This window comes from Eulemur rufifrons, chromosome 8 (genome assembly GCF_041146395.1).
Source record: "Eulemur rufifrons isolate Redbay chromosome 8, OSU_ERuf_1, whole genome shotgun sequence".
Classification (NCBI taxonomy): domain Eukaryota; kingdom Metazoa; phylum Chordata; class Mammalia; order Primates; family Lemuridae; genus Eulemur; species Eulemur rufifrons.
In genome coordinates this window covers 53660593-53678787 of record NC_090990.1, presented here as the reverse complement: position 1 = coordinate 53678787, position 18195 = coordinate 53660593, and the positions used below count along the sequence as shown (strand labels likewise).

At 34.5% G+C, this 18195-nt stretch overlaps 1 protein-coding gene across 2 annotated transcripts in view; it reads right to left on the bottom strand.

Annotated features, from left to right (window-relative positions):
- The window catches only part of LRRC7 (leucine rich repeat containing 7), a 494934-nt gene that overhangs the window by 27771 nt on the left and 448968 nt on the right, over positions 1–18195 (bottom strand). For both annotated transcript variants that reach the window (XM_069478066.1, XM_069478067.1), the window contains one exon: positions 13605–13826. In XM_069478066.1, coding sequence (XP_069334167.1) covers positions 13605–13826 — 222 coding nt within the window. The remainder of the gene's footprint in view (positions 1–13604; positions 13827–18195) is intronic.

The following is an 18195-nucleotide window of genomic DNA, read 5'->3' as shown; positions in this document are numbered from 1 at the left end:
ACATGCATTCATACTGATTGGGAAGGACAGTATGAAAAAAGAAAGGAAAACTTTCAGATACAGAGTGAGGGGAAATAATGGCTATTTCAATAAGTTGCTTCTGCTTTCTAGTAGAGTAGTACAATTCATCTCCTTGGTAGATAATTGTACTGTTTAAGAATATTAGTGCTTTTTGTTTGATAAAGGGACCATAGCTTGAGTGAGGGCAAAACAAAAGAAGAGTGAAATGCTCAATGAAAAGAGTTTTGGTCTGGCAGCAGCTCCTGGAGTAGAAGTTAGGGGCCTTAGAAGAAAGAAGAGAACAGTGTGAATAGGTCTAGTTTAAGAAAGAGGTCAACAATGTGGAGACATTGTTTGTGACAGGGAATGGCTAATAAATGTTTTGTACTGTGAAGGCTAATATTCTGATGTTCTGTGCTATATTATCTTCCCAGTACCCTAAATCATCAATAAAAGTCTGTTAAACGAGAGCCTTGTGTTTTATAGTAGTATGGTGAAATGATGGCATTGGGGTAAGGCTATAATAAAGATGATAGCTATTATAAAAGTTAATACAGGGTGTGGATCAAGAAGTCAGCAGAAGGGAAATCAGTGTAAGGGATGACTTAGAGAAACTATAAAACTTAAGAATTCTTGGTGATCCTGAGCTGGAGATGTGTGTGTGGGCTGTGGGGAAAATGCTAGCTCTCCATGTAAAGTGGGACAGGTTGACCCCAGATGATTGAAAGACTTGGGACCAAAAGGCAGCGTACTTTGGTTACATAAAGATATAAAACCACTTTTATAACTTATAACTGCAGAATAAGTACTAAAACAAGGTGAAACAGGTGTTACCAGAGGTGAGCAGGCAAAAGATTAATAAAGAATTAGGAAAAAAAATCAGAAAATACATTACCATATATTTTGTATTTATATAAATATATACTGGAAAAGTTTTTAATGGTGATTGGAAATGCTTGTTTTCTTAAGTAGCTTAATGTTTTTTTCTCCATCATTCTTGCTTAGCTTATTAATTTGCTTATGGAAAATGCAAATACCCAAAATACTCTCTGTATTTCAATAGTAAAGGGACCTTTAATCCTTACCTCTTAGGCAGGTCAAGGCAAACTTGAATCCTATTCCTGACTTAGCACATGTTGTCACTGGAAACTGGATCAATTAGGTTTGTCTGTTTAATGGGACTATCCTTAATTCACTATCATATTTCATAATAGTAAATATAATGTTTAGCTATTATATAATTCGCTTGCAACACAAGGGCAAAAAACTATCCACTAACGTGATTTTCATGGTAGAGTCATTAATGAACAGTTTCTAAATTATGGGCAAATGCTATTATCGTAAGTACTTTCCCATATTTTTATTTTAAAGATATATTTAATTGCAACTTTTTCTTCAATTGAGCTAGGTTTGTTAAAACTAGTTACCATAGAGCGATAGAAACTACAGCTTATAATAGTTTCTATTTATATGGCTCACAGTCTATGGATATGAGCATATAATAATTTGATATATCTGGAAGGAATAATTAATTTAGCTTTATTCAACATTCCAGTGTACCTTTTTGTTATTTATTAATTATAAAATGAGAAGAAAGCAACCAATATGATTAAAACACTTTTATTTTGTTTTTTCCCATATATCTATTTCCAATTAAATTATTTAAAATTGGGGTTATATCTTTCTAATGTAAAAATTTCATATTGCACAATGTAACATGTGGAAGGTATATGCATTTCTGGCTTTCCCCAGACCAATATAAAACCTGAAAGGAAACAAATGCAACAGATTTCATTTGCAAAGTAAATTGCTAAGAGTAGTTTCCAGTTGTTCTCTTTCAAGGTAGTGACTATATCTATTTTATATTATTGTAAATCTGGAGGGCACTAAAAATCTAAGGGAAACAAATTTCATATGTGCCAAGTTATATGAAAAACTTCCTCAATATATTTTTTAATAATAGAAATAATAAAGATGATATTGTGGTTTTATAAATGTGACAAACATAAATTCTGATCTGAAGCTAGCCTACTCTTGGGCATGCTCAGGTATGGCTAATAGGTTGTGTTGTGACTATTGGGTCTCATAAACCATGTCAGAGAGAGTATTCATCTCACATATAAGGAGTTCCACCTGCTGCTGAGGCCCAAAGAAGCCATAAAATGTAAGTGGAGAGAATACCTCACTGCCAGAAACAGTCTGAAACTGGAGGATTAGCAAAGAGGAAATGTAGCGCTCCAACAAAAGTTCAGGTCTAAGAAGCTAATAAATAACTTATTTAATGAGAATCAGTATTTCAATTATCTTTTAAGAGACTGATTTTCAAAGAATGGCATCTCTGGCTGAAATGCAGCACTCTGGTGACAATGGTGCATTTGTGTCTTTCAGAGTCGGTTTCCATCATTTGACTTTACTTGCTACTTCTGGTCTGTGTTAATCTTACTCTAATTATAATACTGGGTCTTGTTTTAGAGAGGACTTCAGAATAAAATGGATTGCTATGTAGCAGTGAGGTCCTATGAGGTCATAATCTGTAATCTATAGAGGGTAGTGCTCTGACTTGGTCCTGCAATGCTCCAAAACCTAGTAGCAGAGGAACACAGGAAATAATGCTCTGTGTGTGTGTGTTTGGGGAGGTGTAATTCAGGATTAGGGAGTAGCATTACAGAAAGATACTTGGTAAAGCTATAATGAAGTGTTTTCCTAGTGACCATTCTCTTTCCTTGCAGTGTATATCATACAACTTTTAGTAGACACCTGTTGTTTCTACTCCCCAAGATGTGTTCATCCTTCTTCTGGCAGCTATACCTTAATTTCTCTTTGAAGAACCACTCACTTCCTTATGCTCAGCCTGTATGCTCTGGGTTCGTCATGTTATCTAGACCTAAAACAAAGCACTGCATTCCCTAAAAAATGTGATTGTTTACAAAATGGGCAGGTAACCCAATCAGAAAGGAATTATGAGATATCTACTAGGATTTCCAGAAAAGAGAATCTTGCTCCTTCTTGCTAGGTTTAAATGAGAAGATCTGAAGCTCTCATAGCCATCTTTTTACCACAAGAGAGAAGTCTGTCTGAGACAGAAACCAACCCATGGAAAAAGAAGTCATGACTTCCACTGAGCCTAGCATTAAGTCTTATCTAAAGCCTGCCCTATTCCTGGAGTTTCAGCTTATATGAGTCAAAACATTCTGTTTTTGATTAAGTCTTATTACATTGAGTCACTTGTAATTAAGTGTCCTAGTTGATAAAAAATCTAGGGAAATCTTGCTTATTTGCAAATGTAAAAGAAGCTTTTTATTATCTTTTATTAAAAAAGAAACTAAATTATACACTTGTTTGAAAATCCCCTTGGTAACTCAAGCAACTAGAACCTCAAATATCTTACACTGTATGAAATTTAAGGGCAGGTTTTCACCCACTGGAGGGTTGTTACTTTCTGAAGCACCAAGAAGAAAGCTTATAACTAAGAACGTTTCACCTCTGAAGCCATTTCCAGGCCTGAACTCTGGGAGAGTTATAAGAAAAGCTCTGCTGAAGAGACATCCACATCTATTAATATATGGTTTTTCATGTAAGTGGGACATCTGAATCACTTCCTTATGTCTATTACCTCTTCATTGACTATCTGGAGCAACAGCTGCCACATAGCACTCAATTAAGTTTTGCTTGAATAAATAAATGAATGAGATAAATAAATGTTCAGCCAAGGATACTTTCAAATAAACAGCAGCAAAAGGATATGATAGCTCCTTGTTAAAACACATGAGCAATTTTAGAATGAATTCCAGTTATTCAAAGAGTGCTTCAATTATGTAATCAACTACTTAACAACCATTATAGCTTTGAAAATGAAAATTGTTGCAGAAATCATGATTCATGCCTTTAGTATACAAATATTTATTGACTCCCTACTATGTGCAAGGAAGATAAAAAAATCTTTGACCTCATGCAACTTACATTCAAATAAGGAAGATAGATACTAAACATAAAAAACAAACAAATAATTCCAGATAGTGAGATGAGCTGTTGAAAAAATAAAGTAGATAAGGTAGTAGAGATTGATTGAATGGGAGTGAGCAGCTCTTTTAGATAGAGAAGACAAGAGAAGCCTCTCTGAGTATGTGACATTTGAGTGGAAATGTAAATGACGTTAAGGATAAGAAATGGACAACAAGAAAAATGGAAAACTATCCTAAGCAGAGGAAAAAGGCAATTGTAAATGTCCTAAAGATGGATATGTCTTTATAAAGTCAAGAAACAACAAGATGGCATAAGGACAGACATATAGATCAATGTAATAGAATTGAGAGTCCAGAAATAAACCCTCACATTTATGGTCAAATTATTTTGACAAAGAGTTCAAGATAATTTTTCAAGAAATGGTGCTGGGACAGCGGGATATTCACATGCAGAAGAATAAATCTGTATCAGTATCTCACACCATACACACAAATTGACTCAAAGTAGACCATAGACTGAAACATAAGACCTAAACTATAAAACTCTTAGAATAAAATACAGGAGGAGTAAAGTTCGTGATCTTAGATTAGGCAATGATTCCTTGATATGAAACCAAAGGTGCATAAGATTTATATGTTGGACTTCATCAAAATTAAAAACTTTTGTGCTTCAAAGGAGACAATCAAGAAAGTGAAAAGAAAACCCACAGAATGGTAGAAAATATTAGCAAAACATATATCTAGTTAGGTTCTTATATCCAGAATATATAAATAACTCTTACAATCCAATAATAAGACAAATAACCCAATTAAAAAATAGGCAAAGGACTTTTATGGACATTTCTACAAAGAAGATATACAAATATTTAATAAGCACATGAAAAGATATTCAACATCATTAATCATTAGATAAATGTAAATCAAAATCTTAATGAGATATTAATTCACAAGATGGCTATAATAAAAAAGACAGACAATAACAAGTATAGTAAGATGTGGAGATAATAGAATCCTCTTTCATTGCTGGTGGGAATGTAATATGTTGTAGCTACCTTAGAGAATAGTTTGGCAGTTCCTCAAAATGCTAAACATAATTACATATGACTCAGCAATTTCACTTCTATGTATCTACTCAAGAAAAATGAAAACATACACACAAATTTGTATGTTAATGTTCATAGCAGCCAAAAAGTAGAAACAACCCAAATTGCCCATCAACTGATAAATGGATAAGCAAAATGTGGTATGTCCATACAATGAAATATTATTTAGCAATGTTACGGAATGAAGTACTGATACATGCTACATTTAGTACATTATGCTAAATGAAAGAAGCAAGTCATGAAAAAACACTTATTGTATGATCCCATATATATTAATTGTTTAGAATAGTCAAATATACATAGAGAGAAAGTAGATGAGTGGTTGTATAGGGCTGGAGGGAGGCAGTATGGAAAATGACTGTTAATGTGTACAAAATTTATTTTTGGAATACGAAAATGTAAAGTTGGATTATGGTAATGGTTGAACAACTGTATAAATGTAACAACCCACTGAATTGTACACTTTAAACAGGTGAACTTTATGGTATATAAATTATAGCAACAAAGCTGCTAAAAAACATGATCAGAATGATAGAGAAAACTGCTAGGGAAAGAGTAGAAAGAGAGGTAGGCAGGGGCCAGATCTGTAGGGACATTATGCCACAATGAGGATTTAGAATTTATTTAGAAATTTTGAAAGCCACTAGAGAATTTTAAGCAGAAAAATGATGTGATATGATTTATGTTTTGAAAAGATCACTGTGGCAGTGGGGAATAGACCAAGGGAAAGTAAACTGGAAGGAGAAAAAGCAATTCTTTTGAAGTTATTAGGGGTGAGGTTATGGCTGACTAAGATGGTAGTGGTGCAGGTGCTGAGACATGGTGGATTTAGGATATATTTTGATGGAATCACTGTGGGTTGGGTGTGGGCTGTAAGAAAAAGGGTCATAGCAAAAGGGTGAATAAAAGGGCCATTAACTAAAATGGGTAAGTCTTGGAGGGAAGCAGGTTTGGTAGGGGCAATGGCAGGAAATTGACAGTTTCTTTTGACCAGGCTAACTTTAAGAAGTTCATTGGACATCCAGGTTGAGATGTCAACAAGTAGCTAATGGCATGGAAACATCTGGAGTGCAGAAGGGAGGCCAGGGCTGGAGATACAAATTTTAGAGTCACCTGGCCTGGAGCTGAATGAGGTCATCTAGGGAAGAGTGTGGATAGAAAAGAGAAAAGTCAAGTCTTGAGCACTGTATCACCCAATATTTGGTCAGGACAGAGGAGGAACCAACAAAGAAACCAAGAAATAATGGCTGGTGTGGTAAGAGGAAAACCAGTAGAATAATGGTAGCCAAGAGAAGAAAATGTTTCAAGAAAAATGGTGAGTCAAACCACATGGCTGAGAGGTCAAATCAGATGAGGATGGAGATTTAACAGAAGCAGGGAGAATGCTTCATGATATGTAAATTAAACTTGAAATTAAAGTTGCTGTTACTTTTAGCTCCTGGTTTTGTGGGTTATTATATAATAGCACTTGTATGATAAGGACTGCCATGCAGTAATAAGGTTCTATAATTTTTTGTTTTGACTTACATTATGTGCATTGCATAGCCATACAAAGTCTATATAAAACTTTTCTACATTTTCCAACATTTCTAAAGAGCCTGAGTAATAGGCTCAAAAAGGTAACAATAATTATAGAATATATAAATGTTAATATTCAAGAATAACTAATATTTTTTTAAATACTGATACTTCTTCTATTTTCATACCTTTTTCTATTGTGAATGAGAGATGTAAGTCCAGCTCAAATCCCTAATTAAATCTTTCAAAAAGATTTTATTCATGAAGATTGTTGAATAAAACCCCTTGCTGTAGCATTTTCTAGGTCTTTCAGAAAAAAATCAGCTGACTCTGTATGTATCTAGGAAATAGAAACTGAAATGCTTTTTCAGTCTGGAAAAAAGTTTTAAAGATGATTCATTTCACTTTCTTCATTTTATACTTATGGAAACCAACATGATCATACCTATATTTAGTGGGACACTAAAAAAGGTCTTTTGATTCCCACTGCAATGTTTCCTGCATTCTACCATGTGACTGCAGAAAACTTATAAAGACAATTGATAAAATTTGTGGTGTTGAGTTACACATTCTTTGTGTCAAACTGTGAATTGTAAATTTAGAGCTAAAGAATTATTTTAATGACTGAAGAATAAAATTCTATGGGGGAAAATATTTACAAATAACAATTCTTTATGTGGGGCAGGAGGAGGTATAGGATGTCCCTGAAATCATTTGAGTAAAAAAAAAATTATAATCATTTTAACACCTATTTTACAAGTATCTTTATTAAATTATTGCGTTTTAATTTAAAAATAAATAATTTAAATAAAACAAATCTTTCCAAGTTTTTCTTCTTACATCACTTGGAAGAATGTGGTTTTCTTCACCTGCCCACAATAGGCAAAAACCTCACCTGGAACTCCTACGTGCTCTTCAGGCAACTGGGCAAAGCATCTAATCCAAAGAAATGTCTGAAATCCCGTCTTTCAGCCAATTGTTTCATGTATTCCAAATATTATTTGGTATTAAAATGACTTCTTCCAGGATAGACTACAGCATCTTCTTTTGAGAAGGGTTTGGAACTTTTTTTTCTTGAATGTGATGGATGCGTAACAGTTTGTATAACTCATGGAGGCTGAGTCTAATGTCATCTTACAAGTTCTATTTTAGGCACAAACTTTAGTTTGCATGTATACTTACAGGCACTGGCAGGAGACAACTATGGAGCTCCTGCCATCTTGATATGTTAGGATATGTCCTGTTGTTTGGAACAGACATGGATGGACTAGAGGGTGTATTTTCCCATCGTTTTACTCTTCCAGTGTGAACTTACTCTTGGCTTACACGCTTGGTTATAGTATAGCAGGCTGCAGCATGCAATGTGGTAGGTTCATGAGATTGGGTTCTAATTTCAGCTCAGCTTCTAAATTTTTATATGACCACAGACAAGATATTTAACTTTTCTTAGTCTTAGTTTTCTAGTCAATAAAATGGAAACTGCTCTACTTATATCACAGAATTATCAATTAAATTAAATCAGTTAATATATGACAAGGTTTTGAGAGATTTGAAGCATTATGTTGATGTTTTCTCTTCTTATTTATGCTTTGGAATCTATATATTCCACATATATAAATATACTCTGTCTTGGATTATATATTTGCAAAAGGGAAAAACCAAGCTAATTTTAGTTTCTTTTAAAAATATTCAACAAGTTATGATCAATTATGTATGCTTTTTTTTTTTTGAGACAGAGTGTCGCTTTGTTGCCCTGGCTAGAGTGAGTGCCATGGTGTCAGCCTAGCTCACAGCAACCTCAAACTCCTGGGCTTAAGTGAGCCTCCTGCCTCAGCCTCCCAAGTAGCTGGGACTACAGGCATGTGCCACCATGCCCGGCTAATTTTTTCTATATATATTTTAGTTGGCCAGATAATTTCTTTCTATTTTTAGTAGAGATGGGGTCTTGCTCTTGCTCAGGCTGGTCTCGAACTCCTGACCTCGAGCGATCCACCCTCCTCGGCCTCCCAGAGTGCTAGGATTACAGGCGTGAGCCACTGCCCCCAGCCATGTATGCTTTTAAATAGTGATAATATCAATATATTATTCAGCTGGTAAGTTATTCAGCTATAAAATATCTAAAGCAGCGTTTCTCAACTTTGGCTACACAATAGAATCACCTGGGGAGTTTTGAAAATTTGCACTTCCTAGGCCACATATAGACTAGTAAAATCAGTTTATCTGGGGATGAGGGCGAGGCACCAGTGTTTTTTAAAGCTCCTGAATAGAGTCTACAGCTGAGGTTGAGCACAATTAAGATAAAGTATCACTATATTTTGAAGGGGAGGACAAGGTGGATAGGATCGTTAAGCTTCTTCAGTTAGACTGGGAAAGAAAGGGAAGAGCTAAAAGGACGGGTACTATGGCTAAGAGTTTTTCATGTAGAATGGGAGTCAACCCTTCACTTTCTGGCTGTTTTCTTTAGTTCACCACTTAATACAACTATGACTCTTATCCTCTATTATTTTTGTCAGTAATCTAAGTGGTTTATGCATTAGAATCCATTTTCCAAGTCAAATGCCCTGATAATAAACTTTAGGTGACATGCACATGGTTTTTGCTGCAGACTTTTCATTAAAAAGAACATTTATTATTAAAAATAAGATTTATAGTCTACAGAAATTAATATCTTGAATCTGGGTAACACTTTATAGTTTAAAAATCACTTCCATGTATTTTATTTTATTTAATCTTAGAGTTGAAAACAGACTTGACGTTCATTGTTTCTGAAAAATAAACATGTACAAATAAGTGCATTAAATTAGAATTCTAAGTTCCTAGAAGTCTTGGATATTTTGCCCTGTTTGTGATGAGTGGTTTGAAAATTTAGATGGCTTCATCACTGAGAAGGAACATCAAAGTTTACTAAGTGCTTCTTTATGGCTAAACAAAGTTGAATATTCTGCTTAGGTCACAATTGATAACTCGTTCTAATTCATTCAATGTCCTCAGTGGTAGCATTTATTATATATGTTCACTGCCATATGGAACTTTAATCAGATTAAAAATACGTGAGTTCTTTGGGTCACATTAAGGGATATAGAGTTATGTTTTTGTTAATATTAAAAGTTTCCATTTCTTCAGTAGCTTTTGCTTTTCAAAGCGATTTGAAGTGTTTATGTGAGTTCATATCAACACTCCATCTGCATGAGGCAGTCCTGCAGTTCTTAGTTGTTGTTCAAGCAGGTTTAATTAGTATCATTTGACAAAAGAGGACACTGAGGCCACAGCAGCTAAGTGTCTGAGATCATGTGGTTAATTTAACAGATTGTGACAAAGAACTTGGGTTTGGAGTCAGATAAACTGGGTTAAAATTCTATCTTGACCAATTATACTTTCCATAAATTACTTATTTCTCTGTGCCTTGGGTGTTCATTTATATTAATAAAAAGGGAATAAGATTATTGTGATGATTAAATGAAATAGTATATGTAGGCAGGACTAGTTCTATAATTAGTTGGGCCTGGTACAAAGTGAAAATGTGAGGCACCTTGATCAACAATTATTAAGAATTACAAAATGGTGACAGTGGAGCGTTAATCCAAGGGTGGGCCCTTCTAAGCAGGACCTTGTACAACTGTGCAGGTCACACACCCCTGAATGCCAAACCCGTGTGTGAGATGCAAAGTGCAAGACACATAGCAGGCACTCAATGTATGGTAACTATTGTCTCTTCTTTTGCTATTTTCATTCAGACTTCTTTTCCCTAAATAAAACATGTGTATTCATTCTAATCAGATTTTTAAAACCTGTAGCATTACAATAAGCGATTACTTTTTTAAAAGTAGAGTTTCCAAGCGTTATTTTAATAGAATTAGTGTTTAGTCTTGCTGAGCAGTCTTTCTTTGTGCTATGTTTATGGTTTATGGTATCTCCTTGCTCTTAAAAATGTTGAATGATTTAGGTTTTTTTCCATATTATACTTGACAGAATTTAACATTGGTGTTATGATCGTTTAAATGAGACTATATTTTTCTCTTCTTGGCTCTTTTAAAGACCACTAGAAATGTCTCATTAAAGTGGACTGTTTTGATTTATATGCCCAAAATCCACATCAGAAATTTTATGCTACCTCTGTGGTCCTTACTCTTAAATCACTACCCTATAATTGTCATGCAAAACTCCATGTAGTCTTAAAATGTTTTAAATATTTTTTTCTTATTAAATTTGGAATAAGAGTCTTGCTTGAAAACATACAACACCACACACACATATTAGAGGGATCTGACTTTTCAAAATAAATATGACTTAGGAAAGTAAAAAAATACATGAAATAGTTTCATTATGAGTGAATTACATATCCTCTTTCAGTCCCTTTTTGTATTTTTTTGGTTTTTATTTCTATCTGTAGATTAAGGGGCTGAGACTGATAATTTTAGTTTCTTTCAAATATATTAATTCTCAAATCTTCTATTTCTCCTTCTTCTATTTTCTATTTCTGTATTCTCAGTGCCAGGTTTACTGTGTGTGTGTGTGTGCGCGCGCGCGTGCATGTGTATGCATAGAATTGTATCATTTGACTCTCATAAAAACTTTCTGAATGTTAGTGAGTGGCAGTGTCCTCAATTCATAAGGAGAGAAGCAGAAGCTTAGGAAGAGTTACTAACTTGGCCAGAGTCATATGGCTTAATACAAGTAAACATGAAACTAGAACCCCAAATTTTGAGATCTAGTTCTATGGTTTTCTTTCTTGAAGGCTATAGAATTAAATGAAGAAGTGGAGAGGTTAGAAAAAGAAAAAAGAAAACAGTGTAGTAGTCAGAGGTGTGTTGGAAAATGTATAACAGCTGGTTGGGGATATAAGAATACCCTAATTTGTAGTGTTTGCTGATTTTCATGGTGTAATTTTTCCTGCAACTTCCACCTGTTAATGTGATGTCACCGAACGTGGAGCTGGGAAGAGTGCACATGATACCGGGCCAGGGTGAGCTGGCTCCAGCATGCCCCTAGTAGTGGACAAATATTATACTGATGGTGAAAACAATTTTAAGAAACTACTTGATTTATAATTGGGGAGGGGGAGAGCATAGTTTTGGGATCAGTGCTACTTGTTTAAAGGCTGTTGAGGCTTTCTTGTAGTCACCCTAAAGTTTTTTAAATTGATACCTAATATTTGTACATATTTATGGAGAATATGTGATATTCTGTTACATGCATAGAATGTGTCAAGATGAAGTCAGGGTATTTAGGATAGCCATCATCATGGGCATTTACATTTCTATGTGCTGGGAACATTTCAAGTCCTCATTTTTAGCTATTCTGAAATGTATAATACATTCTGAATCATTTAAGCCTGAAACCAAGGCAGAAAAAACTGGCATAGCAAAAAGAGTTATATTTATGTCCTTTCCTTACCATAGCCGTTGAATGCTTAAATTTTTTAAACATCAATTTGATGTTTACCAGAGCTATGGATCAAAACATTTGAAAGCTACTATAAATACATTTCTGAAATAATCATGATGTTTGAAACTCAATATGCATGTAAACTTTAAAACTTACTAATCCTCTTATTAAACTTTCTACAATTTATGTATTTTTTTAGAAATAGTGTTAAATTTAGTTTAACACTATAGTTAAATAGTTTAAATTTAGAGTGTTTAGAATAACTGCATGCTAACATTAAACCTACTATTCAAAGTGGTTAAAACGAAAGGCATTGATCTCAGTGGATTTTTAAAATACATTGATTCCGGAAGGAAAAAAACCCATGTAGCTATTAATAAGAACAACTAAATTAGAGAACTGGGTTGAGCTTACGATATTTGTGGGGAAGTAATATCTATTAAGAAGTTTTTAATCTCCTAAAATGCCTCTGAGAAAGCATAATTTAAAACTTTATTAACTTTCTTAAATCTCTGGAAAATTAAAAACCTCATGTCATTATCTAATTAAAAGCATCTGTCTGGTTTATTAAACCTTAATTGTAACACTTGGTTTAGATCAGAACAGGGAAGGAAGAAAATTATTTTGAAAAAAGTATCTGTGATTCTGAGAATGATTAATATATAATCTCAGCTTCAAGAAGGGTATTAAGAAATAGAAGAGATGTTTAAACAGTTGAGATCCAAATGATAAATGGCTCCTAACAATGTAAAGGAAAAAAACTGGAGAATGAAGTTAATCTTGTCTTATATGTTTAGAAAATAAGGTGGGGTGACATGTAAAACTTTGAGTAGGCAATAATAAAGTGAAACTTTTATAAACCATATCAAAAAGTTAGTGAAGTCAGTGGGAGCTTTGCTTAATTATCTGAAAATTGAAATAAGATCAATTAATTTTAACAGAGTGTTAAGATTTTAATGTCTTACTTTCTAAGCTTAATATAGCTCAATAGATGAGATCCTATTCAGTTTTCTCGTCCTAAGGAAGAATAACAGATTCTACAATGGAAAAGCAAATCCTAATTTCAGATAGGTAGAAGAACAGCAGTGTTTGTGCTGCATGGCTCTTATCAGTAATTTTTGGAGCATTTCAGAAATATTTCCCTTCTAGCTATTTATAATTTTTTTTAGAGCAAAGATTTATCTCTGTACCATTCAACAATCAGAAGATAGGACTTAAAAAAATGTTTTCCCACAAATGGAGGGTAATAATACAGTTTACTTTTCACACTGCCAATTTTACCAGAGGCCTTGGGAAATACACTTAATCCACTGAAGCTCTTAATAACATTCAAAAGCTGTACGGTAGAGCTAAATTACAGTTGGGAGTGGTTAAGAGAGGATGTAGGATAGTAACTGAAAAACTATTGTGACTCATCAGTTTTTCCTTATGTGGAATGGGCATTTTACCAACCACAAATTCCTACATGTTGTAGTCCTTAACCATTGAAAATAATGATACAATTTCTACAAAGAGTACTCCACCCCATTCAACATGGTGATAGCACTGTGTCCTGGATCACATTAATGAGGGAAGGCAAACCATGGATTCTTTGGATTTCCTGAAGATTTATCAATAATGAAAAATCTCTTCTCACCTGTTCTGGATATCCATCCATACTCCTTTGCCCTTTAGTTTGAATTAAGCACCGTCCAGGCTGAGGTCCCCGGGTGGCCTGTGAAGAGGGGATCTGAATAGGCAATGGTGACTGAAATTGCTGGATGGTCACTTTGTTTATATTTCCTTCATATGGCTGCTGCTCCCGGCTGCGATGCTGAAGGCTTTGGGACCCCATCAAAGTCTGGATGTGACTGCCTGCCTGTGGGGAAGATAATCTGTCAGGCAAAAATTCATGTTCTGAAAGGATGTGATTAAAGTAGAAAACACATACAGAATATCTCTTGGGTAAAGTGGCATCATTTGGGCTCTCAGCCACGACGGGAAAGGGTAATGAAGAAACAGTAAGGGTCTGCCTACTGTGGTTTGTGAAAATGTTAATACTGGACCAAAGTTGCATTAAATACATTTGTAGTCATCTAGTGACTTGCCAAAGATTATTTTAACCCCATTTTAAAGGAACAAAATTCAGCTTGAAAAATCTCAAGAAGAAAAGGAAGTAACAACTTGAAAATAAAGTGGAGCTCCATCTGGTGTTTCATTTTGAAAAATACCAGAGAGAGAGAGAGAGAGAGAAAGAGAGAGAGATGTAATACTATGTAAGTAACATCAGGGTAAAAATGATAGAAACTGTCTCCTAAATCCGAAGCAAAAGAATTGAATTACTTATTTTCTTTTATGCCACAGGTAAGCTTGTTCAGGTGAGTATAACCAATATTTATCACTTTTCTACATTATTAAATTAAGAATATGGTTTTTGGAGTCTCTAAGTGACATTAAAAATTAATCATTTAATAAATTGCTGTAGCTGTAGCCTATGGAGGCACTAGATCTGGAAAGGTCTTCAAAAGGAGCTCTACATGCAAAAGATCATTTGACAGGAGCTTTCAGAGAGATTCATCAGTACCTCTTATTTAAAGTGATAATGATCATTTCTCAATCCTTAAAGGTGGAAGAGAGAGGTTATGTGCGCTGCAGTCTCCCATCTTTAAATAACATGATCATACCCCTGCTCTTTTGTTTATTCCTATTTTCTTATCATCATTCTAGCATCAGCTGCTTGCGTGATTCTACTTGATGTCTTTTCTACCAAGCAAGGAGCTCTGCTTGTGAACTGGTAACCCAGCATATGCCTTTTTAAATTGAGAATGGTTTAGCATAGAGGTCTAACATGGGAAGTGAATGCTTGTCATTAACAATTTTAAACATATATTTAGTGCTGTGCTTGGAATTTCTCCTATTACCGTTGAAGGATCTGCGGATTTACTTTCTGAATTCATTGTCTTTCCTCTTGGTTTTTTAAGGGTAGGTAACTTGGAATTCAAAAGTGATTTCATCTTAGAATTTATTAGCTAGGAAAGCTTGTGAACTTTCCTGACTAATTAGGATTTTTGATTATCATGAAAAAGTCACATTGGAGGAATAAAAGGATAATTATTAGACAAGTATTCATGGAAGAGATTAATTTTAATTATTTTAAAGTTCTTAAAGAAGAACAACATAAAAAACAAACTATAATGATAATGGAAAATCATTTGAAGAGGGAAAGTATATTGCTGGATTCCAAAAAAGAGGGTAATTTCAAAAGAAAATATTTAAAATTACTATTTGGCAATAAGTATGGCAAAATAACCATTTGATTATATTTTAGATGTCCAACTGGCTATCTTGGTATCATGTACAATTTTTACATTCAAAACCAGTAATGTAAACAGATATTTCAGTCATGAGAAATTGGAGAAGATGCAAAAAAGAGTTTCAGACTATACCAGCAAAATGTGAAAACAATTATCAATCTAATACTGTCCAACACACTTAACCAGTGAACACACAAAACTAAGATAACATCATAAGGGACAAATGTGTATTTCTTTGTGTATCTATTCCCTTCTTAGAAATCTTAATGAAAGGAGATGTTGCAACCTTTTCAGCCATTCTAGAAGATTGAACACCATTCTGGTCAAGTTGTTCCTTATTGCAAATTCAATTCTTTCCTGCTCCCATGGAATTTCATGTTCTTTTGTTTGGTAGGAGGGGAAAGACATGAAAAGCCAAGTATCATATTGAGCTGCTGTACTCTGATCGAACTCACTGGCATGCTCAGTTACATAGTTAGAAAAAATGATCTCCTAGAGTCGGAGAAGCTGAGGGTGGAGCTTTCTCACTGAGATTGACTGGCTTGGCTACCGAGCAATCATGGGAGTTTACGTTTATACCTGCTTCTCACCTCTACTGGCTTACTATTCATGGGTCTTCAGTCAGTGTTTGAACCAGTGGGAGAGAGAAAGGTTGGCAGTTTAGTTGAAAGTAATCACATAGATAAGCAAAGAATTTTTCCACTCAGACAAACTCTGAAGGATTTTGGCTTCATGATGTATAAGTTACATGAGAAAATCAATAATGGCAGCTTAACGATTACTTTGTTGATTAGAATAACCCAGTAATGTACAGTCTATCCAAGGATGAAAACTTAATGCTATGTATCATAGAACTGTAATGGCCTTTAGACTTATATTTCTGTTTTATTTCTTCTTCTGATGGGACAATTTAGCTCATGATTATGCTAATTTTGAACTCTTTGAGTGCCAGCCTATCCTACTTAAAGTTTTTAATGACTGACAAAGTAACTGGCATTTAATAAGTAATATCTACCATCCAAACAGTGCCAAACAATGTGCTAAGACACAATATTATCTATTTTGATCTTCACAACGGCAGCAAGAGGTAATTATCATTAGATTATATTATCCATTCTTACTGAGGACAAAACTAAGAGTGGGAGAGGTTAAATAACTGTCCCAAGTAATTTGTACAACTTATAAACTGGTAGGAATGAGGTCTTGCTCTTAAACAATATATTATATTATGGCCCTTTCCCCTCTAAAGTGGCCACCTTCCTCCTAATAGTTGAACTATGAACTGAAAATAAACCATGAAAAAGAATAAAAAGATCAGGATGTTGAGGGAGGATATATTCCATTTCTTTAGCATTTCTTGAGTTTGCCAAAGGGCCATTCCTAGTTACTGAATTAGGTCTATCTATTTTAGATGCTGTGCCTATGACTTTGAGCTTTAGGGTTAAGCAAATATGATGAAGATTTTGTATTTAGTAATCTTTTCATTACTATGAAGTAATGAAGTGCATGTTCTTAGATGGCTTAGCAAAACAAAAAGTGCACATGGAAGGAACATGCTGTAAAGTGATTCTGTTAGCAGCAGCAGCAGCAGCAGCAGCAGCAGCAGCAGCAGCAGTTCTTTCAGTCTCTTGGGCTATAGGCTGTGATGAATGGGGATGAGGAATGACAGCTGTAGAAAGTAAAGAATTAGCACTTTGTAGAAAGTTAAACAAACACAAATGGCAAGACATCTAGAGGGACAATTATGGTTCAGAACTGTAAAGAGGAAGCTATTTTTGAGTGGCACAAAGGCATGAGAACAGTAATAAGGATGCTCATGATGAAGTACAAAGGACTGATGAAAATGTGGAAAATGTTAGAGATGGGATTTGTTCAAGCAGAGGGTTAGCTCTGAGAACACTGACTCATACTGAAGGGGAATTTGGACATGGAGATTTCTGTAAAGCCTGTGCTACACATTTTGAATGACAAAAAGAAATAGAGAAGATTTGACATTTGTTTGGAACTTTCAAAGGGAAGTTGGACAATATAACATGTATTCAAGGAGAATGGTGATGGAATATGGTATTTTGAAGTTGACCCAAAAAACAAATTGTCAGAGTTTACAGGAAAAACCTCCAATATCCATGGGACCCAAGGAAGCAGTTATGTGAAAACCACAGAGAAGAAATGTTGATTTGATACCAAATGGCACTGCTCATGCAAAATTCATCCCACAGCTAATCAAGCTTATTATTTGGAAGTTGGAAGTGTTTGGAAGGTTTTGTATGATATAAAAGAAATGGCTTTCTCACTATAAATATAATTTGGTTCACACTGTTCTTTTAAAAAAGAGTGTGAGATGGAGAAGTGGATTGTATTACCCAATTTGGTCATCTATTTTACTACCCATTTTGGCTCTTAAGCCACTTGGGCTTGCTTCCAAATATCAAACACCACCTCAAAGCATTACAATTTATGCCACTGAGAATGTTCAAAAGAACACAGTCCATTCTTTAAAATTAAGTCCAAAACAGTTCTAAAAAAATTCGGGAGCAGTATTGACGACACAGAATCCTCTCCAAAGGATAACTTAGTAATGGATTCTGAGGAATCAGCCCTCATTTAAATGAGTCAGTTTTAGTAATTTTGTAAAACAACAATAACAAAAATCCAGTTCTATTACTTTCTATTCACACCATGTATTCTTCAGTGCCTTTTAAAAAAATGCAGTTTTAAGTTTTAAAAATTGAGCCAGTAAAACTTCTGTTTCTAGGTAGATGAAGTAGATGTACTTTTCCATATTCCCTCCATTAAGCACAACTAAAAACCTTGGACATTATATATAAATAAATGTCAAGAGACTGAAAAATAGAGAGAAGAAGGCAGACTAGCTAGGGACATTGGGTCCAAGTTACAACATGGTGGTAAGATCCCTGGGTTTTATTTTTATAT